Raw genomic sequence first — 25,019 nt, forward strand, 5'->3', positions numbered from 1 at the left:
GGACTGGAGGGTCTGTTTCCGTGCTGTACAGCTCTATAATTGGCCAGCTTGGGGAGTCTCGTGTCGGTCATGGGGACAACATGCCCAGCCCACTGCAGCTGATGAAGGTGTGGGTGGTCAGTACCTCGATGTTGGGGATGTCGGCCTGGTCGAGGTGACTGGTGTTGGTGCATCTTTCTTCTCAGCAGTTTCCCAGGATCCTGGGCAGGCAGTGTTGGTGGGACAGCTCCAGTGCCTTGAGGTGTCTGCTGTAGACAATCCATGGCTCACAGCTGTATAAGAGGGCTCTGTAGACCATGAGCTTGGTGTCAGGTCTGATGTTGTTGGTCTTGAACACCCTTGTAGGTTCGGCAAGCTATCAGAAAAACTAATGGAATGTCAACCTTCTTGACCTGCAATCTTCTTCCAGACCTCTCCGCCCCCAACCCCTCTCCGGCCTATCAACCTCACCTTAACCTCCTTCCACCTATCGCATTCCCAACGCCCCTCCCCCAATTCCCTCCTCCCTACCTTTTCTCTTAGCCTGCTTGGCACACTCTCCTCATTCCTGAAGAAGGGCTTATGCCCGAAATGTTGAATCTCCTGCTCCTTGGATGCTGCCTGACCTGCTGCACTTTTCCAGCAACACATTTTTCAGCTCTAATATCCAGCATCTATAGTCCTCACTTTTTCCAGGGTTGTTAAGAAGGCATACAGTGTTTTAGTTTTTATTAATAGAGGAATCGAGTTCCGGAACCATGAGGTTATGCTGCAGCTGTACAAACTTGGTACGGCCACACTTGGAATATTGTGTACAGTTCTGGTCACCGCATTATAGGAAGGATGTGGAAGCTTTGGAAAGGGTGCAGAGGAGATTTACCAGAATGTTGCCTGGTATGGAGGGAAGGTCTTATGAGGAAAGGCTGAGGGAACTGAGGCTGTTTTTGTTAGAGAGAAGAAGGTTGAGAGGTGACTTAATAGAGACATACAAGATAATCAGAGGGTTAGATAGGGTGGAGAGGGAGATCTTTTTTCCAAGTATGGGGACGGTGAGCATGAGGGGACATAGCTTTAAACTGAGGGGTGATAGATATAAGACAGATGTCAGAGGTAGTTTCTTTACTCATAGAGTAGTAAGGGTATGGAATGCTTTGCCTGCAACGGTAGTAGATTCGCCAAGTTTAAGTGCATTTAAGTCGTCATTGGACAGGCATATGGACGTACATGGAATAGTGTAGGTGGGATGGGCTTCAGATTAGTATGACAGGGCGGCACAACATCGAGGGCCGAAGGGCCTGTACTGCGCTGTAATGTTCTATGTTGTACGTTAGAACAGATTACAATAACCCTGAGATTTTGAAGAATTTCAGAATTGCCAGAATCCCTGCTGAAGTTCACTAATCCCAGACAAAAACTCACCACGAATGAAGTAATCATCCTCCCACCCTATCAGCTGGACAGACATCCAGCTGGGGGAGGCTAACGGGAAATCTAATGATTCCCCAACGATGAAATCTAAGATATTGAAGGTCCAAATGACATCACTGTTTGAGTAGTGAGAACGCCACTCATCAAATATTCCATTTCCTAATCTCATGAAATACGCAGTATATTCCTGCACTGCTCCATTGACTGATTCAGTACGGAACACACCGCCTGTCACTCAAACTACCTCACACAGCAAGGTGTTGGCTGGAATAGTCTGAGAGCCAACCCCAGTGACAGTGTGTGAGACTGTACCCCAGTGAGAGTCAGTGTGTGTGGGACTGTATCTCAGTGAGAGTCAGTGTGTGTGGGACTGTACCCCAGTGAGAGTCAGTGTGTGGGAGCTGTACCCCAGTGAGAGTCAGTGTGTGGGAGCTGTACCCCAGTGAGAGTCAGTGTGTGTGGGACTGTACCCAAGTGAGAGTCATTGTGTGTGGGAGCTGTACCCCAGTGAGAGTCAGTGTGTGGGGTAGTGTTTCTGTGTGTGTTTGTCAAGTATTTCAGCTCACTGCCTTTATTCCTGATGAAGGGCTTTTGCCCGAAACGTCAATTTCGCTGCTTGTTGGATGCTGCCTGAACTGCTGTGCTCTTCCAGCACCACTGATCCAGAATCTGGTTTCCAGCATCTGCAGTCATTGTTTTTACCTAATATATTTCCAAGTCAGGATAGAGTGGCTTGGAGGGGAACTTGCAGGGAGTGGTGTTCCCACATATCTCCTGCCCTTGTTCTTCTCGATGGAAGTGGTCATGGGTTTGGAAGATGCTATCTGAGCATTTTTGGTGAATTTCTGCAGTGCATAATGTAGATGGTACATGCTGCTACAGCTGAGTGAAGGGAGTGGATGTGGTGCCGAATCAGCATTGGGATTTCTTCCAGGTGCTGGCCCTAAATTTAGGGAAGGAGTCCCGACTGATAAATGTATTAATGGGAGAGCATTTTGGTAATAGTGACCATAATTCAGTCAGATTGAAGTCTCATGGAAAAAGGCCAAAGATGAACTGCAAATCAATATTCAGAACTGGGAGAAGATCAATTTAGTGAGATAAAACAGTTGTTGGAGAAAGTGGACTGGGAGCAGCAACCCTCCAGAAAATCTGTTGGGAACTGATCAGAGCAGTGGAATTCTTTCAAAAAAGAAACAGTGAGCATGTAGGGTCAACATGTTCTGTAAAGATGAAGCAGGAATGAGCAAACAAATCCAGGGAAGCCTTGGTATTGATGAATGCACAAGATTGGATATGGAAAAAAAGGGGTAAGTGCTAGAACTGCTTGGGAGGATTTAAACTAGTAAGGTGGGGGTGGTGGGACCCAGGGAGATAGTGAGGAAAGAGATCAATCTGAGGCGGGTACAACTGAGAACAGAGGTGAGTCAAACTGTTAGGGCAGGCATGGACAAGGTAGGACTAATAAATTAAACTGCGTTTATTTCAATGCAAGGGGCCTAACAGGGAAGGCAGATGAACTCAGGGCATGGTTAGAAACATGGGACTGGGATATCATAGCAATTACAGAAACATGGCTCAAGGATGGACAGGACTGGCAGCTTAATGTTCCAGGATACAAATGCTACAGGAGGGACAGAAAGGGAGGCAAGAGATGAGGGGGAGAGGCATTTTTGATCTGGGATAGCATTACAGCTGTGCTGAGGGAGGATATTCCTGGAAATACATCCAGGGAAGTTATTTGGGTGGAACTGAAAAATAAGGAAGGGACGATCATCTTATTGGGATTGTATTATAGACCCCCAATAGTCAGAGGGAAATTGAGAAACAAACTTGTAAGGACATCTCAGCTATCTGTAAGAATAATAGGGTAGTTATGGTAGGGGACTTTAACTTTTCAGACATCGACTGGGACTGCCATAGTGTTAAAGGTTTAGATGGAGAGGAATTTCTTAAGTGTGTACAAGACAATTTTCTGATTCAGAATTTGGAGAAGGTGCAAAACTTGACCTACTCTTGGGAAATAAGGCAGGGCTGGGACTGAGGTGTCAGTGGGGGAGCATTTTGGGGCCAGTGACCACAAATCTATTCGTTTTAAAATAGTGATGGAAAAGGATAGATCAGATCTAAAAGTCACAAAGATGTGCGGGTCAGGTGAATTGGCCATGCTAAATTGCCCGTAGTGTTAGGTAAGGGGTAAATGTAGGGGAATGGGTGGGTTGCGCTTCGGCGGGTCAGTGTGGACTTGTTGGGCCGAAGGGCCTGTTTCCACACTGTAAGTAATCTAATCTAATCTAATTATTAATTTTCCAAGTCATCGCTATGATTCCTGGTTTATTATGTAAGTTTATGTCTGGACTTTCAAAGGTTGACAATATCTCAATGTAATATTAGTGAAAGTTCAACGCTGAGGGAGTCAATTATCAATCAAATCACAACCATTTCATAATGAGACACAGAATGTGTGACATCTGATAGCACTTGTATCTGTTTATCCAAGTTACACAGACAGTGTCTGATAGCTGAAGTTTCCTTGCAACACAAACTGTTTCCAAGGCTGTAACTACACAGACATAGACATATTCTCTGGTTCTGTGTTGACTGATGTACCCCGCAAAACAGAGACAGTGACCAGCAATAAGACGGGAACCTGTATATTGCAATGTCTTGTGTTGCAATGTCATCTTCAAGAATCTCGTGTCTTTAACACAACAGTACCTTTGTCCCTTGGTTAAGGTTCTTTCAAGCGATGTTTTGATAGTTCATTCTGTCTCAACATGACTGACAGAATTCTCTGTTCGAGCAGCATACAATTGTGACCTTTCCTGAGCAAAACAGAGAGCTGTGTGCTTACCACAGGAATTCACAATCGAAGACTGTTCCAGTCTGCCCAGACATCAGTACTGGGGTTTGGATCATCTTAAAGACGTGCACATTCTGATCATTGAGTTTTTTGCTTCAGAATCTCCACTCATTCCTGAGCCAGCAACTGTGTTTGATATCTTGGCTGAGTGGGGAGCAGCCTCACCTCTGAGGCAGAAGGGCTTGGATCCAAACCGCACTGCACAGCCTTCTGCACATGGTCCTGAGCTGATGCTGGGTCTGATGCTGAGGCATTCTTGCAGAGAGACAGGAAAACACGGCCCCTTCAGGACACAACTACTGTTCCTGCTGCAGAGTTGGGCTCTCCCCAGTGGCCTGGCCAAGAGCCCACTCCTCATCGTCCCTAACCTCACCAAAATCCTTCTCTGTTACTCAATCCAGCTCTGCAGATTGGTAATAAGTCTCACTACACTGGAAAAAAAAACATTGTGTTTGCAGAAGATGCATGTGTTTGTAAAATATAAAAATATCCTGACTCAGTCTTTGGAGGTTTCCAGAATTGACAGTGCACAGAAAGATGTGCATTCCCACACTGCCTTCCACAATCAATAGGTATCTCAAACCACTGCAGAACCAGTCAAGTCTGTTTTTGAAGTGCCGTCACTATTATACGAATGCAAAGCAGCTACCTGGCACACAGCCGGATCCAAAACAAATGAGTAGTATGGGCATGATCCGATAATCTGTTTTTGTGGGGTTTGTTGAGAAATCAATATTGATTAGTAAGCCTGAAAAATCTCCTCTTCCATTCATTGAATTAATGACTCTGGGATTATTTACCACAATGTCAGAGTTTGTGGAATTTGAGTTTAATGTTGATTCTGAAAATTAGCATATCGACTCTGAGGCACAAGTTGTGTGAGCAATTTCTATTCTCTCAATTTCAGAACAATACTACAGACTAACAATACAGTCCCAAAGGAGAGGGTCAGTACTGACGGAATGCCACAATGTCAAAAGGACAGTGCTGCACTGTCGGAGTGCTACGGGAGAGCAATACTATTGCCGGGTTAGTGCTGAGAGAGTGTTGCACTGTCAGTGCGTCAGTACAGCAGGAGTACTGCACTATTGGAGAATCAGTGATAAAGGAATTTTGCACTGTGGTGGGTTAGTACGAAGGGAGCACCACACTGTGGAGGGTCAGTGCTGAGGGAGTGCTACACCGTCAGAGGGTCAGCACTGAGCAAGTGATGCACTGTCGTAGGGTCAATGCTGAGGGAGTGCCACATTGTCAAAAGGTCAATGCTGAGGGAGCACTGTACTGTTGGACGGTCAGTGCTGAGGGAGTGCCACACTGTCAGAGGGTCAGTGCTGAGGGAGTGCCACACTGTCAGAGGGTCAGTGCTGAGGGAGTGCTACACTGTCAGAGGGTCAGCACTGAGCAAGTGATGCACTGTCGTAGGGTCAATGCTGAGGGAGTGCCACATTGTCAAAAGGTCAATGCTGAGGGAGCACTGTACTGTTGGACGGTCAGTGCTGAGGGAGTGCCACACTGTCAGGGGGTCAGTGCTGAGGGAGTGCTGCACTGTTGGAGGGTCAGTGCTGAGGGAATGCCACACTGTCAGAGGGTCAGTGCCGAGGGAGTGCCACATTGTCGGAGGGTCAGTACTGAGGGAGTGCCACACTGTCAGAGGGTCAGTGCTGAGGGAGTGCCGCACTGTTGGAGGGTCAGTGCTGAGGGAGCGCCGCACTGTTGGAGGGTCAGTGCTGAGGGAGTGCCGCACTGTCGGAGGGTCAGTGCTGAGGGAGTGCCGCACTGTCGGAGGGTCAGTGCTGAGGGAATGCCGCACTTATGGAGGGTCAGTACTAAGGGAGCGCCGCACTGTCAGAGGGTCAGTGCTGAGGGAGCGCTGCACTGTCGGAGGGTCAGTGCTGAGGGAGTGCCGCACTGTCGGAGGGTCAGTGCTGAGGGAGTGCCGCACTGTTGGAGGGTCAGTGCTGAGGGAGCGCCGCACTGTCGGAGGGTCAGCGTAAGGGAGTGCTGAACTCGCAGTGATTCTGCCTTGCAAGTGTGATGTGAAGTAAGGGTCGGTCTTCCATGACTGAAACCTCCTGTGGCAGTGTGTTGGAAAAGACCTGTGTGCTAATCGCTGGTACTGATGACTAATATTTCTCCATTAACCAGACTGAAGAACTGGATAACCCATTTATCATTATTTTATATGCTGCTGGTGGGATCCTACTGTGCATAAAAAGCTGCTCTGTTTCCAAAATTACAACAGTAACTACTTTTCAAAACATGGATTCCTGGTTGTTGAGTATTTTGGAGCTACCTCAGTTATTCTGGCGTTATGTAAATACAAGGCTGTCTTTCTATGCCAAGCCAATGTAGAACAAAAAGCTTCCAGCACAGGAATGGCAGCCAAATTAAACCATTCTCAAAAATGCTTTCACTGCATGTGGGTCCGACTGAGAGACAAGAAATATCACCCAGTCTGGTTGCTGCCATTTCCTATCAACCCCTCCATTTCCATCTGGAGTCACATGTTGCATTCGCTGCAGGTTCCTTTTGTTGATGAGGACAGCAATCTGCATTTAGACCAAGCTAACGGTTCACTCTGCTGGGCTCTGCTTCGAACCATCTCTGATTTCTGGACCCATTCATAGGAACATAGGAATCGGGGAGGCCATTCAATCCCTTTGGCCGATCCTGCCATTCAGTGAAACCATGGCTGATCTGTGGCCTCACTCCACACTCTTGCCTTTGGCCCCATATCCCTTCATACCTTTGCTCACCAATACTTTACCTTGGATTTACAATTAACAACAGATCCAGCATCAACTGCTTTTGGGGAAGAGAATTGCAAACCAGTTTGTGTGCAGAAGTTTGTGTCCCATCATCTCTCCTGAACAGTGTGGCCCTGATTCTCAGACTATGTCCCCTAGCTCTAGAATCCTCAACTAGTAGGCTTTCTGAAAGCTGACTAAAGCTGACTGGATTTGGGATCTTGCTGTGCTGTATACCCCGCCCTCCAGCCTGGAACAGGATCTTTTACAGAAACATGAATAGGATTAAGATATTCAGATGGGCCACGATGTCAGGAGGGTGACGTGTGGGATATTGCCAGTAGGAGTATGGACTGGCCCAGTAAATACCCCTTCCCTGGACTGTTTCTGGCAGAAATCCTAATCATTTTCAGCAATGAGAATGGATTAAATGTGCTTCCCAGCTGCAGCTTTTCCTGAAGCTTCCCACTGTTCTCGAGTCCAGGCACAAGCCTGCTCCTCATTAGCTGCTCACTGCACAGTCCATGATGATGAAATACGAGGGACTTGCTTCAATTGCCCATATAATGATCAAGAAATTTTCAAGAGCAAATCTTTTTAATAAAATGTAAAAGAAAGATCATTGCCACAATCAATTCTGAAACAGATTAAGGATAATGGCTGTTCCTCAGCAGGTAGCACTCACCTTCAAGAAGGAAGCTTAGGGGCAAAGGATCCGCTCCAAAGTCTCTCACCCAACTGCAACACTGAAAACAACACTGTCCACTCAGAGGGCTGGACTGAGAAGGCACTGCACTGTCGGAGGTTCAGTACAGAGGGAGAAGAGGGAGTGGGCACTGTTGGAGGGTCAGTGTTGAGGGGGTGCTGCACTGTCAGAGGGTCAGTGCTGAGGGAGTGCTGCACTGTCGGACGGTCAGTGTTGAGGGAGTGTCGCACTGTCGGAGGGTCAGTGTTGAGGGAGTGCTGCACTGACAGAGGGTCAGTATTGAGGGGGTGCTGCACTGTAAGAGGGTCAGTGTTGAGGGAGTGCTGCACTGTAAGAGGGTCAGTGTTGAGGGAGTGCTGCACTGTCAGAGGGTCAGTGTTGAGGGAGTGCCGCACTGTCGGAGGGTCAGTGAATTGCATTTGAGTGAGGTTCATCCTTTCAGTGATTCTGTACAAACACCCTCCTGGGATCACTTGATGCTAAACTTGGCAGAAACAGTTAACAATGGGATTTCTGTAGACTCTGTGACTCTCTGACATGTTCTGACAAGTCTCTAATCAGTGAAAACGACTCACAGAGAAACAAAGCTGCAATTTTTTTTGGACTTTGCAAGCTGAACATAACAAAAACTATATCAATGTGAGTGGTTCCTGTCCCTCTCCTTCTTTCTATCACACTTTCTGTCTGTCTCACTCTCACCCTCCCATGTCTACCCTTCCCTCTCTCTCCAAACCACCTTCACCCCTAACCACACTCCATGTTTCATCCCACTTTCCCTCTCTCGTTCCTTTTCTTGGAACAACTGTTTTCATTGGGTTACTTCCTACTTATTTCACATATGAAACATGTCCTTTAAGGGCCTCTTAAAATTCCAGCTGGGCCTCAGTCCAACAATCAAACTGGAGATTTTTGGCAAACAGCTGAGTCCGTCTCCCCATGTTACTGAGCAAGCACAGGATCACTTAGTCATCAGGCACATTACATCAGAAAATATGAAGTATAACTCTATCTCCCTTATGGCAGACCACCCAACTGTCGGACGGTCAGTGCTGAGGGAGTGCCGCACTGCTCGAGGGTCAGCACTGAGGGAGTGCCGCATTGTCAGAGGGTCAGTGCTGAGGGGATGCTGCAATGTTGAAGGATCAGTGCTAAGGGATGCTGCACTGTTGGAGGGTCAGTGCTGAGGGAGTGCCGCACTGTCGGAGGGTCAGTGCTAAGGGAGTGCCGCACTGTCGGAGGGTCAGTGCTGAGGGAGTGCCGCACTGTCACAGGGTCAGTGCTGAGGGAGTGTCGCACTGTCACAGGGTCAGTGCTGAGGGAGTACCGCACTGTCGGAGGGTCAGTGCTGAGGGAGTGCCGCACTGTCGGAGGGTCAGTGCTGAGGGAAAGCCGCACTGTTGGAGGGTCAGTGCTGAGGGAGTGGGCACTGTCGGAGGGTCAGTGCTAAGGGATGCCGCACTGTCGGAGGGTCAGTGCTGAGGGAGTGCCGCACTGTCACAGGGTCAGTGCTGAGGGAGTGCCGCACTGTCAGAGGGTCAGTGCTGAGGGAGTGCCGCACTGTCGGAGGGTCAGTGCTGAGGGAGTACCGCACTGTCGGAGGGTCTGTGCTGAGGGAAAGCCGCACTGTTGGAGGGTCAATGCTGAGGGAGTGGGCACTGTCGGAGGGTCAGTGCTGAGGGAGTGCCGCACTGTCGGAGGGTCAGTGCTGAGGGAGTGCCGCACTGTCGGAGGGTCAGTGCTGACGGAGTGCTGCACTGTTGGAGGGTCAGTGCTGAGGGAGTGGGCACTGTCGGAGGGTCAGTGCTGAGGGAGTGGGCACTGTTGGAGGGTCAGTGCTGAGGGAGTGCCACACTGTTGGGGGCTGTTTGCACTATATTGAAGAATAGCAGAGAGCTCAGTTACTTCCAGTGTCCTTGATTTTAATTGGTCACTCAGTAACAATAATTGAAAACAGCTGATGTGGTGATGAACATGCTGTTGTATCTGGGATCTTGCTGTGTACCAAATGGCTGTCATGTTTTCCATGTTACAACAGTGATGACACTGCAGACCTTTCTGCATTGGCTGGGAAGTACTTTGAGACATGCTAAGACTGTAGAAGGTGCGATGAGAAGGTAAACCAGCCTTTGTGCAAAGTGAACAGCACATTCCCATAGAACATAGAACATAGAAAGATACAGCGCAGTACAGGCCCTTCGGCCCTCGATGTTGCGCCGACCGAATCCTACCTAATCTACACTAGCCCAATATGCCTATCCAATGCCCGCTTAAATGACCATAAAGAAGGAGAGTTCACCACTGCTACTGGCAGGGCATTCCATGAACTCACAACCCGCTGTGTAAAGAATCTACCCCTAACATCTGTCCTATACCTACCATCCCTTAATTTAAAGCTGTGTCCCCTAGTAACACCTGACTCCATTAGCGGTAAAAGGTTCTCAGTGTCGACCCTATCTAAACCCCTAATCATCTTATACACCTCTATCAAATCTCCCCTAAACCTTCTCTTCTCCAATGAGAACAGCCCCAAGTGCCTCAGCCTTTCCTCATAAGATTTTCCTACCATTCCAGGCAACATCTTGGTAAACCTCCTCTGCACTCGTTCCAATGCCTCCACATCCTTCCTATAGTATGGCGACCAAAACTGCACACAATACTCCAGATGAGGCCGCACCAGAGTCTTATACAGTTGCAACATGACCTCAGGACTCCGGAACTCAATTCCTCTGCCAATAAAGCCCAGTACACCATATGCCTTCCTCACAGCACTATTTACCTGGGTGGCAACTTTCAGAGATCTGTGTACATAGACTCCAAGATCCCTCTGTTCATCCACACTACAAAGTAGCCTACCATTAGCCCAGTAATCCATCTTCTTGTTACTCCCATGTTGTCAGTCTGTCCACTGGGGCGAGCTGGTGAGAGATTGAGGGATCAAAATGTGACAGAAGGTATCCCCTGGGCAAAGGCTTCCTTCAAAGTATTTAGCAATCTCTTTATTTTCACTGGGCATTGATTACATTGCTCCAGCATCTGACCACCATATGTTTCTCCATCCATTCATCAGCAAAAACAAATCTCCCTTCCTTCAAAACCCAAGCTTCAGCAATGACTCTCAATCCAATCATTGGCCTGAGCTCAGGAAGCTTCCGCTTGTCTTTTCCTCCTGCAGACAGTCACTCAACACTATCTTCACCTCACTGAGTCACAATCCTGCAAATCCCTCCCTAAGGCCATTGTGGGACCATCTACTGCCTATGGCCTACAGCTCACCCCCACTTTCTCAAGGTGCAAGGAGCTGGCCTCAGGTGTTAGCACTCACAGCCGTGACTCACACGATTCCAGGTTCAAACATTCCCACCATGGGTTGAGGATGAAAATCAGGGATATGTTATTAAACTGCAGTCCAAAATGTCTTTTAAAAAACATGTTCATGGAAGCTGCACCCAGCATTTATTGTCCATATCTAATTGCCCCTGGTGAAGGTGATGGGGAGCTGCCTTCTTGAACTGCTGCAGTGTTCAGGTGAAGTAGCTGTTCATAGGGCAGCATCTCATCACCAATCACCCTTTACTTACAGACGCGTAGCCTTGACAGCAGCACTGCCTCTCTCTGAGTCAGGCATGTAGGGGCTCAATATCCCTGGCATTCATCCTTTTATGTCAGCCAGGGCTCTCTGATTGGACCAGGTTTACAGCCCCAATCAGGGAACTCATATCCTCTGAGGTCCACCTGGCTGACATTGTTACAATCAGTACATCAAGGTGTAGGGGTGAGGTGAGCAACTAAAGCAAGCCTTCTAGCAGCACCCCCTGTTCAAAACAAACATTGACAGCCCACCTTGATAAAAGAAATGAAACAACAAGACCCAACATAGATTCACACAATAATCAAGACGTTCCGCCCACTGATCCATCCTGGTGTTTCTCCTCTAAACCCAACTTCACTTCACCTTATTTTCATGCCCTTCCATTCCTTTTTCCTTCATGCACTTATCCAGACTCCTCTCAAATACAGCAACACAATTTCCCATTCAATAAAATCATTGCTGGCTAGATTTGTTCATATTTCCCAATACCTCCAATAATATTTCTTCCTCTTGTTTATCCCAGATCCATCTGCCTCTTCCTTAAAAATATTCAAAGAAACAGCTTCCACCACCTTTTCATGAGGAGAACTCCAAAGAATCACATCTCTCTGAAAGAAGATGTTTTATCCCCCCTCCCTGTTTTAAATGGGCGAGCAGTGATTTTTAAACAGTGACAACTTGTTCTGGATTCTCCCACAAAAGGTAACATACTCTCCACATCCACCCTATCAAGACCCCGCAGAATCTTATATGTTTCAATCAAGTTACGTCTTATTTTTCTAAACTCCAGTAGATACAAGTCTCGCCTGTCCATCCACCCAACCCTTGTATAAAACTAAAACAGAAATTGCTGGAAAAGCTCAGCAGGTTTGGCAGCATCTGTGGAGAGCAATCATTGTTAACATTTCAGGTCCAGTTATCCTTTCTCAGAGCACATTCGGATTTCTCTCCATAGATGCTTCCAGACCTGCTGAGCTTTGCCAGCTATTTCTGTTTTCAGTTCTCATTTACAGCATCCGCAGTTCTTTTGGTTTTTAATCCAGGTGTAAGTCTGGTAAACCTTTTCTTAACTGCTTCAAATGCACTACCATCTTTCCCATAAGTATGGTCACCAGCAGTTTAGACAGTATTCCACATGTGGTGTCACCAGTGCCCTGTATAATTACAGCATAACCTCCCGACTTCTGAATTCAATCCTCTTCACAAAAAATAACATTCTATCAGCTTTCCCCATGACTTGCTGTATCTGCATTAACTTTCTGTAATTTTGCGCAATGACACCCACATCCCTCTGCATCTGAGAACTTTACAATCTCTCATCATTTAGATAATGTGCTGCTTTGTCATTCCTCCTGCCACAATAGACAATTTCACTTTCTCCCACATTATAACCCCTTTGCCAGATCTGTGCCCATTCACTTAGCTGACCTATATATCTCTGCAGCCTCCTTCTGCCCTCTGCATCACTGAATCTCCTGCATATCTTTGAATCATTAGCAAATTTGGCAATGAGACCTTCCATCCCTTCATCCAAATCATTTCTATAAATTGTAAACAGTTGAGGCCCCAGCATTGACCACTGCAATACATCACCCATGACAGACTGCCAGCCTGGCAAGGAGCTCATTTATGCCTGCTGTCTGTTTCCTGTTAGCAAGCCAATCCTTTCCATTTCAATGTGTTACTCTCTACACCATGAGCTTTTATTTTCTGCAATAACCCTTCATGTTAAAAAGTCATAAAGAAACAAGACAGCACAGATTCAGGCTGTGAAGAGCGAAAGATGATCAAAGTGTTATAGAAAAGACAGAAAATAAACACAGAAGAGAACAGCAGCAATTAGAACAAAACAGAGTAATAATGGCAAAAAAAATCAAACTTTAAGGCTCTCTTGTTTGAATGTACGCAGCATTTATAACAAGGTAATGGATTTGACAGCACAAATAGAAATAAATTAATATGACTTAATAGCTGTTATGGAGATGTGGTTATAGGGTGGCCAGGACTGGGAACTCAATGTGGAAAGGTATTTGGCAGTCTGGAAAACTAGGCAAAAAATGAAAGGTGTGGTAGCGTTGTTAACAAAAGATGGTATCATTGCTGGGGTGAATTGTGATCTCGGTGCAATGGACTGTGATGTGCATGAGCAGAAATGAAAAGGCGCAAGGAAACAAGGTCACAGGTCAAAGCCAACTCTCGGCACATGAAGAGCTGACTCACTGTGGGTTACAATATAAATCAGGACATTATGGAGAGCATGTGAGAAGGGGTCTATGGCTGTCATTGGTGACTTTAATCTGCATATTGACTGGACAAATCAGAAAGACAAGGGCAATGGGGAAAAACAAATTTGTTGAGGGAATCAGCGATTTTTCCTTAGAGTAGTAAATGGCAAAACCGAGCTGGCAACAGGCTATTTGAAATTTTGCCATGTGTATTGACATAACATTAATAAGGGATCTCACAATTAAGGATCTTCTGGGGCTGTTGTGAACACAACATGGTAGAATTTCAGATTGAGAGAGAGCAACTGCAATTACAAACTATTCGATTCTATTTGTTCAATAAACTTCATGGCCCAGTCTTGATAGTCTTTTGTAGAAAAGAATTCTACAGATTGACCAGTCTGGGAGAAGAATGTTCTCCTCACCTCTCTCCTAAACGTGTGACCTCTTACTTGGAGATTATGCCCTCTGACCCTTGACTTTTCAAGAAGGAGAAATAACCTCTTCATATCAACCATGCGAAGACCCCTGAAGGACCTTCAATGTTTCAATAAGGTCTCATTCTTTTAAACTCCAACGAGTACTGTCCCAACCCCCCAATCATAAGACAGTCCCTCCATACCAGGGTCAGCTGAGTGAACCTTTTCTGGACTAGCTCCAATCTTACCTTGGATAAGGAGCAGAAACTGTTCACAGTATTCCAACTCTGGACTGATTAATTCCTTGTATAGTCTTAGCAAAAGCTCCATTTGAAATAAAGGCCAACATTGCATTTCTTTCCTGATTACCTGATGAATTTAGATGCTGGATTTTTATGATTCATGCACAAGGACTCTCAAATCCTTCTGCTCTGCAGTTTCCTGCAGTCTTGCTTCCATTTAAATAATATTTAGCTCCCCTATTCTTCCTGCCAAAATGCATAACCTCAGATTTTCCTACATTACATCCCCCATATGTCAAGTTTTGGCCCACTTACTTAACCTGTCAATATCCCTCTGCAGATACTTTGTGTCATCCGCACCATTTGCTTTCCCATCTATTTTTCTGCCATCTACAAACTTGCCAATAACACATTTACTTTGCTCATCCAAGACATTAAAATATTTTGTAAATAATTATGGCCCCTGCGTTGATCCCTGTGGCACTCCATGAATCACAGGGTGGCATTCTGAAAGCGTCCCCCTTATCCCACTCTCTGTCTCCCATTTGTTACCTAATCCTCAGTCCATGCTAAAATGCTACCCTCAATGCCATGGGCTCTTATCTTATTAAGTAGCCAAACTTGTGGTATCTTATCAAAGGTCTTCTGAAAGTCCAAAATATATTACATCTACTGCTTCTTCTTTATCTGTCCAGCTTGTTAATTTCTCAAAGAATTCTAATACATTTGTCAGGTATGATTTCCCCTTCATGAAGCCATACTGATTCTTCTTGATGGTATTGTGTACCTGTAAACCTTTCATAACAGCATGAGACATTGGAGCAGCAGTAGACCATCTGACCTTTGGTGTCTGTCCCCTGTTTGACACAATTCTAGTAAATTCCCCTTGTACATTCTCCAACAACTCACTACAGTCACACAGTCAGAGAGTCCTACAGCACGGAGACGGTCCCTTCGGCCCAGACTGGTCCATGCCGACCTAGATGTCTATCCACACTAACCCCATTTCCCTGCCCTTGGCCCATATCCTTCTAATCCTTTCCTATCCATGTATTTGTTCAAATGCCTTTTGAATGTTATTAATGTACACACCTCAACCCGCTTCCACTGGCAGCTCATTCCATGTGCGTACCACCCTCTGTGTAAAAACATTTCCCCTCAGGTTCCCTTTTATTCTTTCCCCTCTAACCTTAAACTGATGTCCTCTAGTCCTGGATTCTCCAACCCTGGGAAAAAGACTGAGTGCAATTACCCTATCCATGCCTCTCATGATCTTATACACCTCTATAAGATCCCCCCTCAGTCTCCTACACTCTAAAGAAAAAAGTCCTAGCTTGTCCAACACCTCCCTACAGCTCAGATTGTTGAGATATGGCAACATTCTTGTAAATTTCATCTGCACTCTTTCCAGTTCAATAACATCCTTCCTATAGCAAGGTGACCAAAACTGAACACAATACTCCAAGTACAGCCTCACCAATGTCCTGTACAACTGCAACATAACTTCCCAACTTCTATACTCACTGCCCTGACTGATGAAGGCCAGTGTACCAAAAGCCTTCTTCACTGCCCTGTCTACCTGGGACTCTTCTTTCAGAGAAATGTGAACCTGAACTCCAAGGTTCCTCTGTTCCACTAAACTCCGTAAAGTCCCACCGTTCACCATGAAATTCCTGCCTTGATTTGACTTTCCAAAATGCAAGACCTTACACTTATCTGTATTAAACTCTATTTGCCATTTCTTGGCCCACTTCCCCAGCTGATCAAGGTCCTGCTGCAATTTCTGATAACCTTCCTCACGGTCCATGATACCACATATTTTAGTGTCATCTGCAAACTTACCAATCATGCCTTTTACATTCTCATCCAAATCATTGATATGTATAACAACACCAACCCCTGAGACACTCCACTAGTCACAGTCTCCTGTCCAACAAGCTTCCTTCCATTATTACCCTCTGCTTTCTCCCATCAAGCCAATTTTGTATCCAATTTGCCACCTCACCCTGGATTCCATGTGATCTAACCTTCCGGAGCAGCCTACCATGTGGAACCTTATCAAAGGCCTTACTGAAATCCATACAGACTACATCGACCGTCCTGCCCTCATCAACCTTCATGGTCACTTCATCAAAGAAATCTAACACATTTGTGAGGCATGATCTCCCATTCACAAAGCCATTCTGACTACTCCTGATCAAATCCTGTCTTTCCAAATGTATATCTTATCCCTCAGAATCTTCTCAAGTAACTTACCTACCACAGGTGTTAAGCTTACTGGGTTATAGTTTCCAGGTTTCTCTTTGTAGCCCTTCTGGAAGAAGGGTAAAACATTCACTACCCTCCAGTCTTCCGGCACCTCACACGTGGCTAATCATGTTGCAAAAATATTAGCCAGGGCCACCACTATTTTGCTGGGTTCTTGAATACATCCGGTCAGGACCGGGAAATTTATCCACCTTCATACATTTTAAAACATCCAACATGTCCCCAACTGTGATATGGACTGTCCCCAAGGTATCACCATGGACTTCCCCACGTTTCCAAGTCTTCATGTCTTTCTCACGGTAAACACAGAGGAGAAATATTCATTGAGGACCTCGCCCATCTCCCGCAGTTCTACACATACACGTCCACTTTGCTCCTTGAGGAGCACTTTTCTCTGTCTAGACATTCTTTTTCCTTTAATATAATTAAAGGATCTCTTTGGATTCACCTTACTCATCTAATCCAAGGCTATCTTGCGCCCTCTTTTTGCCCTCTTGATTTCCTTCTTCAGTAAAATCCTGTGTTCCCTGTATACGTCCAGGGATTCCTTTGATCCCAGTTACCTGGACCTGAAACATGCCTCCTTCTTTTTTCTGGTCAAAGCCTCATTATCTCTTGTCATCCAGGGAGCCCTATTCCTGCTAACCTTGCCCTTCACCCTCACAGGAGCAGATAGACCTTGAACTCAAGTTATTTTGCTTTTAGAGATCTCCCAGGTGCCAGAGGTCCCAAACTGCTCTATTCAACCCCTGCAAGCTCCTGTCTAATTCCATCAAAATTCACCTTGCCCCAGTTTAGAAATTGAACCTGTGGAACAGTTTTGTCCCTTTTCATAACTATTTTAAAATTAATCAAACTACGGTCACTGGCCCCAAAGTGCTCTCCCACTGACAGTTCCGTCACCTGTACTGCCCTGTTTGCCCCTTCCCGAACAGGACCCTCTATATACTGCATTGAAATGACTTGGGTCTTGGGGTTAGCACATGTAAGAGAGTACAACACTTTCAGGATCACCACTGGGAATAATTGCAAGTGATTTGGGGAACAATGGGGAATCATTCGAGACTTTGAAATATGAGTATGAAAGCACTAACCTCAAAGACATCTTCGTCCAGGATCCGTGTTCCAAACACAATGATTCCGTTTGTATCGATCTCGGGCTGTTTGCTCCTGTTTAGTGATTTCTGGAACTTCTTTTTGCAATCCAGGATCATGGTGACTGTCTTCTTGTGCACACTGATCGCTACCCGATGCCATCTGCCAGAGGACAGAGATACAGAACATGAGAGAGAAGAAAAGGAAGGGAGCAAGCGATACAGAGAAAGAGAATGGCAGATAGAGAGCATGAGTTAGAAGGAGATTGTGCAAGACAAAGAAAAACTGAGAGCGCAAGAGGGAAAGAAAGTGAGTGCGGGTGACAGAGGGCAAATAAGACACAGAGAAAGAGAACAAGAGGAGAGCGAAAGAGCGATCATTCCAAATGAGCACACGCAGCAGAAGAATCTGTTGATGATCTCGCCAAAGAATCTATTGATGATCTCGCTGTCCAGAGGGTCCACAAAGCAGGTCAGCTGCATTGAGGAGCTCCCCAGTTGAGGCTAAAGGCTGCAGGCTAGGGGATAGGTATTTCTACACCTCTATAACAAGCAGCAACCTCAGACTCAAGTTAATTTGTCACATCTGGTCAAGGAGGGAGGCAGACATCAAGGACTGGGAGACATGGATTGGGCCTGAAAGCAATTTATGTAATTAATGCAAATTAATGTTAAAACAAAGTTGAAAATCAACAAAACTTTATGAAAGTACTTTTTACGACCACGATTCCCCTCGAGATGCCCCTGAAACCAAGCTGATTCTTTGCTAAATTTACAGACAACACAAAAGTCAATGAAAAAGCAAGCCCCTATCTCAAGGGGGGTGGGAGTCTTACTGCAACTGTGCCAGATGATCGTGCAACCACATCTGGGGTACAGTGAGCAATCTTGTCTGAGGAAAGATTTTATTTCTTTGGAGGCAGTTCAGAGAAGGTAATAGGATGATTCCTGGTATACAGAAAGGTCTTGTGAGCAATGGTTAAACAGGTTGGGACTCTGCTCACTCGAATTGAGAAGAATGAGAGGTGAGCTCATTGGAACATCCAAGATTCTTAAGGGGCTTGACAGGGTCAGTGCTGAGGGGAGAGTCTCAGACCAGAGGGACACAGTCTCAGAATAAAGCAGCACCAATTTCTAACTGAGATGAGGAGAAATATGTTCACTCAGAGGGTTGCGAGGCTTTGCCACAGAGAGAGCTGCAGAGGCAGAATCCTCGTGTATATATAAGGCTGAGAAAGATGGATTCTTGATCAGTCAGGGAATCACGGTTCCAGGGAAAATGCAGGAACGTGAATGTAAGGAATATCTGACCAGTCATGATCCAATTAAATGGCAGATTAGCTCGAAGGGCCCAACAGCCCATTCTTGTTCCCATTCTTTATGGTTTTATAGTATAGAGCCCAGGAGTGGGTGGCATACATACTTTCCATCAATCAGGTTGACTCCATTAAAAACCGGATATTCCTCTGGGCTTGGCTTCCCTGTCTGGTCTTCATAGAGGAAAACGGGGCTGCGAGCCAGTTCCACGCCTAACTGTTGGATGCCCTGCTCATTGTAGAGGGATAGGAGAAAGGAGGCCTTTCCTTTCCTTGCACGAACTGTCAGTAAGATGGAGAAATCCTCAGGAAATGCTGAATCTGAAAAATAACCAGATGTCACAGTCATGATGATGGTCAGCTGATTCACAAACAAATTCAAGATACAACTTAAAATCATCTCAGTACTGTTCTAGAAACAGGAAGAAAAACAGAATTAACGTTTTGAGTCCAGTGGCCCTTTGTCAGAACATGAACCGTGTTTTTGACCCAAGGAGGACCTCTGCCGGATCTGCAGAGTTTCTCCAGCTGTTTCCACTTTGTTTCAGATTTCCAGCAGCTGCAGCTCTTTATTTTACTCTAGAAACAGGACGAATTGATGGGGTCAGTATCGAAGGAGCTGGACTCTGCATTGAACCTCATGCTGTCCCGAGTATATGCCATCCCTGCCCTGGCAGGGTTTGATGGGGATAGTGCAGGGGGACTTCACTCTGATGGGATCTTTGATCCTGTTGTGATCTCTATGATCACTGGGATCTGGATCAGTCTGTGGAACTCCCAGGGTCCGGGTTCACCAGAGCCAACATCCTTTCCATTGTTTTCCACCCTTCACTCTGCGGAAACCCATGGGTATCTGATACTGTGTTGCCTGTCCCCTCACACATGCTGCATACCAACACTTGTGGCAAACAGGGCAGCCACACAACAATGGGGACCCTCTCATCAACTCGGACCTGCCCACCTCCAGGCCATGCATGGACCTATTCAAGCAATCAAACCACAACCAATCTGGGTACGCACTGCACAAAGGGACAGTCCCCGAGCTCCTCCTGCCCCTACCCCCCTCCCCTACCTCCGTCACCTCCTCCAGCCCCTACACCCTCCCCTATCTCTGTCACCTCCTCCAGCCCCTACACCCCCTCCCTATCTCTGTCACCTCCTCCAGTCCCTACATCCCTCCCTATCCCTGTCACCTCCTCCAGCCCCTACACCCTCCCCTATCTCTGTCACCTCCTCCAGTCCCTACACCCTCCCCTATCTCTGTCACCTCCTCCAGCCCCTACACCCTCCCCTATCTCTGTCACCTCCTCCAGTCCCTACATCCCTCCCTATCTCTGTCACCTCCTCCAGTCCCTACATCCCTCCCTATCCCTGTCACCTCCTCCAGCCCCTACACCCCTCCCTATCTCTGTCACCTCCTCCAGCCCCTACACCCCTCCCCTATCTCTGTCACCTCCTCCAGCCCCTACACCCCTCCCTATCTCTGTCACCTCCTCCAGCCCCTACACCCTCTCCCCATCTCCATCACCTCCTCCAGCCCCTACACCCCTCCCTATCTCTGTCACCTCCTCCAGCCCCTACACCCCCTCCCTATCTCTGTCACCTCCTCCAGTCCCTACATCCCTCCCTATCCCTGTCACCTCCTCCAGCCCCTACACCCTCTCCCCATCTCTGTCACCTCCTCCAGCCCCTACACCCCTCCCCATCTCTGTCACCTCCTCCAGCCCCATACCCCTCCCTATCTGTCACCTCCTCCAGACCCTACCCTCTCCTCATCTCTGTCACTTCCTCCAGCCCCCACACCCCCTCCCTATCTCTGTCACCTCCTCCAGCCCCCACACCCCCTCCCTATCTCTGTCACCTCCTCCAGCCCCTACACCCTCTCCCTATCCTTGTCACCCCCTCCAGCCCCTACACCCCCTCTCCATCTCTGTCACCCCCTCCAGCCCCTACATCCCTCCCTATCTCTATCACCTCCTCCAGCCCCTACACCCCCCCCTATCTCTGTCACCCCCTCCAGCCCCTACACCCCCTCTCCATCTCTGTCACCCCCTCCAGCCCCTACACCCCCTCTCCATCTCTGTCACCCCCTCCAGCCCCTGCACCCCCTCTCCATCTCTGTCACCTCCTCCAGCCCCTACACCCCCTCTCCATCTCTGTCACCCCCTCCAGCCCCTACACCCCCTCTCCATCTCTGTCACCCCCTCCAGCCCCTGCATGATCCTTTAATTTTGTGTTTTGCCTGTTCTGTTGATTTCACCTCTTCCTGTGCAGCCTCGGGCCTTCCCCATTTGAGACACTCTCCTTTTCTGAGATGCTTCATAAAATCCAATCACAGTCTTTGGGGAACACTTCATCCCCTTGCAGGTTGTTGTTACTCAGTTATTGACAGCCAAGGGCCTGTTATATTTGCATCAACAGAAAGAAACTGCACCAAAAAAGCAGCAAGCGATGAGTGAGAGCCCAGAGAGAGGGGAATGGAAAATGGCTGGGAGTCAGAATGTTTCAGAGAATGTGGGGTGAGGGAGCATCAGGACCCAGCTGCTTTGGAACCGAGGGGAATGGGGAAAACTGAAGCTGGTGCATTCCAGCAGCACCTGGTTTCTCTCAGGCAGGGCTAAGGAGCTGCCAAACAATGCTATGGCATAAGAACAGGCAGACTGACACTGCAATGCCCATTAATGATTCACCATAAGTGCCTCAAATCTCACAGTTTGCTGTTACATTTTCCTAACAAACTGTCCTCAGAGTCAGTGCTGAGGGAGTGGGTACTGTCGGAGGGTCAGCGCTGAGGGAGCGCCGCACTGTCGGAGGGTCAGTGCTGAGGGAGTGGGTACTGTCGGAGGGTCAGCGCTGAGGGAGCGCCGCACTGTCGGAGGGTCAGTGCTGAGGGAGTGGGTACTGTCGGAGGGTCAGCGCTGAGGGAGCGCCGCACTGTCGGAGGGTCAGTGCTGAGGGAGTGGGTACTGTCGGAGGGTCAGCGCTGAGGGAGCGCCGCACTGTCGGAGGGTCAGTGCTGAGGGAGTGGGTACGGTTGGAGGGTCAGTACTGAGGGAGTGTCGCTCTGTCGGAGGGTCAGTACTGAGGGAGTGCCACACTGTCAGAGGGTGTCAGTGCTGAGGGAGTGCCACACTGTCAGAGGGTCAGTGCTGAGGGAGTGCCACACTGTCGGAGGGTTAGCGCTGAGGGAGTGCCGCACTGTCAGAGGGTCAGTGCTGAGGGAGTGCCGCACTGACGGCGGGTCAATGCTGAGGGAGTGGGTACTCTGAGAGGGTCAATGCTGTGGAGAAATTGTAAGTTATTTTGTACTTGAATATTTGACAAATGTGCAGAACAGCAGCACCAGGTTGAGTGATCTCTTCTGCCCAGATCACTCAATTAAGGGGTAATTTGATCGCTGATGGTGAAAAGGCAACCTGCCAATGAGAGAGAAATCCCAGGAGGCTGACACGCTGCTTTCGAGCTGAGACATTTGGCAAACAGCCTCCCATTTCCTTCTGCCGGCTCTCTCTCCCTCTCTCCTCGCTGTAACTTTCCCAATAAACTACCTTTCACCTAATTGTAGCTGGGCTCTAATTAAAGGCAGCTTTCTGATTTCCCTTCAGCATCAGTGCAGGTCTCTTAGAGGCTACTTGGCCAGTCACCATGGCAACCGCCCCATTAAACAGAGCCCTCACTGCAGAAGAGAGGTCCCTGCTGCTGCTGCTCCAGGCTGTCGGTCGTTCTCCGGAGGAATGCTCTGGAATGTTGCTGATTATCATTCACACACGGAATGCCCTCAGCTCCCGCACACACGAACACGAACTGGACCCCAGGGAGTTGGGGAGGGGGGGGCAGGTAAGGGAATGGTGGGGGTGTGGGTGGGTGGACAGGACAGTGGCAGGATGGTATGTGTGTGTGTGGGGTCGCGTGTGGATGGAGAGGTCACTGGCAGGGTGCGTGTGTGTGTGGGGTCATGTGTGGATGGAGAGGTCACTGGCAGGGTGCGTGTGTGTGTGGGGTCATGTGTGGGTAGAGAGGTCACTGGTAGGGTGGCGTGTGTGTGGGTGGGGTCATGTGTAGGTGGAGAGGTCACTGGTAGGGTGGCGTGTGTGTGGGTGGGGTCATGTGTAGGTGGAGAGGTCACTGGTAGGGTGGCGTGTGTGTGAGTGGTGGTGTATGTTGGAGAAGAGGTCACTGTCAGGGTGGCATGTGTGTGGGTGGGGGTGTGTGTGGGAGTGGAGAGGTCACTGGCAGGGTGGCATGTGTGTGGGTGGGGGTGTGTGTGGGAGTGGAGAGGTCACTGGCAGGGTGACGTGAGTGTGTGTGGGGTCATGTGTGGGTGGAAAGGTCACTGGCTGGGTGGCATGTGTGTGGGTGGGGTCATGTGTGGGTAGAGAGGTCACTGGCAGGGTGGCGTGTGTGTAATGGTGGGGTCGTGTGTGGGTGATGAGGTCACTGGCAGGGTGACGTGTGTGTGTGTGGTGTCGTGTGTGGGTGGAAAGGTCACTGTCAGGGTGGCATGTGTGTGGGTGGGGGTGTGTGTGGGAGGAGAGGTCACTGGCAGGGTGACGTGAGTGTGTGTGGGGTCATGTGTGGGTGGAAAGGTCACTGGCAGGGTGGTGTGTGTGTGTGTGGGGTCGTGTGTGGGTGATGAGGTCACTGGCAGGGTGGTGTGTGTGTGTGGGTGGGGGTGTGTGTGGGTGGAGAGGTCACTGACAGGGTGGTGTGTGTTTGTGGGTGGGTGTGTGTGTGGGTGGAGAGGTCACTGGCAGGGTGGTGTGTGTGTGGATGGGTGTGTGTGTGGGTGGAGAGGTCACTGACAGGGTGGTGTGTGTTTGTGGGTGGATGGGGGTGTGTGTGGGTGGTGAGGTCACTGGCAGGGTGGTGTGTGTTCGTGGGTGGGGGTGTGTGTGGGTGGAGAGGTCACTGGCAGGGTGGTGTGTGTGTGTGGGTGGGGGTGTGTGTGGGTGGTGAGGTCACTGGCAGGTTGGTGTGTGTGTGGGTGGCGAGGTCACTGGCAGGGTGGTGTGTGTTTGTGGTGGGTGGGGGTGTGTGTGTGTGTGAAGAGGTCACTGGCAGGGTGGTGTGTGTGTGTGGGTGGGGGTGTGTGTGGGTGGAGAGGTCACTGGCAGGGTGGTGTGTGTGTGTGTGGGTGGGGGTGTGTGTGGGTGGAGAGGTCACTGACAGGGTGGTGTGTGTTTGTGGGTGGGGGTGTGTGTGGGTGGAGAGGTCACTGGCAGGGTGGTGTGTGTTTGTGGGTGGGGGTGTGTGTGGGTGGAGAGGTCACTGGCAGGGTGGTGTGTGTGTGTGTGTGGGTGGGGGTGTGTGTGGGTGGAGAGGTCACTGACAGGGTGGTGTGTGTTTGTGGGTGGGGGTGTGTGTGGGTGGAGAGGTCACTGGCAGGGTGGTGTGTGTGTGTGTGTGGGTGGGGGTGTGTGTGGGTGGTGAGGTCACTGGCATGTTTGGCAGGTTTTGGCGGGTGGCTGCAGTTATCTCTCTCTGCTGCTGTCTTTGGGTTTTATAGTCTTCTGAATGTGAGTGATGGAATGAGTCAGTAAGATGAAGACCATTGGACCCATCATCCCTATACTGACTGTTTGACAGACGCGTCTGGTAACTGTACCTACTTTTGTCAGGGTTGATATTTTGGACAGAGCAAGTTCTTGGGGCCAAACCCTTCCTGGGCAATGCTTCTGTGGTGTTTGCTTGTAGTTTTCATTGAGATTAGGACAAAGTCCAGAAAAGACCATTGTAATTTCGACCATAGGAACAGCCCGGTGGCTCTGTGGTTAGCACTGCTGTCTCACAGCACCAGGGATGTGGGGTTGATTACACTCTCGTGTCGGTGTGGAGTCTCCACATGCCCCCCATATCTGTGTGGTTCAGTAGTTTGGCCATTCAAAGTTGCCCGTTATGTCCAGAGGCGTGCAGGTTTATCACGGGAAATGCAGGATTATTGAGGTAGGATGGGAGGTGGAAGTGGGACTGGGTGGGTTTGGTGTCAAAGACTGCATTGCTGGGAAAGCACAGCAGGTCAGGCAACATCCGAGGAGCAGGAGAGTCAATGTTTCAAGCGTAAGCTCTTCATCAAGAATGATGAAGACCATACTCTTTGGCTTGGAGCTCCACATCTGCAGTCCTCACTTTCTCTTTTGGAGAGT

General features: G+C 48.4%; 1 protein-coding gene across 2 annotated transcripts in view; it reads right to left on the reverse strand.

Moving 5' to 3' along the window:
- Nucleotides 1-25,019, reverse strand: part of LOC132825971 (collagen alpha-1(V) chain-like) — a 499,923-nt gene that overhangs the window by 338,845 nt on the left and 136,059 nt on the right. For both annotated transcript variants that reach the window (XM_060841664.1, XM_060841663.1), the window contains exons 3-4: nt 18,984-19,197; nt 17,561-17,723 (exon numbers count right to left, since the gene is read on the reverse strand). In XM_060841664.1, coding sequence (XP_060697647.1) covers nt 17,561-17,723; nt 18,984-19,197 — 377 coding nt within the window. The remainder of the gene's footprint in view (nt 1-17,560; nt 17,724-18,983; nt 19,198-25,019) is intronic.

Source organism: Hemiscyllium ocellatum, chromosome 21 (genome assembly GCF_020745735.1).
Source record: "Hemiscyllium ocellatum isolate sHemOce1 chromosome 21, sHemOce1.pat.X.cur, whole genome shotgun sequence".
Classification (NCBI taxonomy): domain Eukaryota; kingdom Metazoa; phylum Chordata; class Chondrichthyes; order Orectolobiformes; family Hemiscylliidae; genus Hemiscyllium; species Hemiscyllium ocellatum.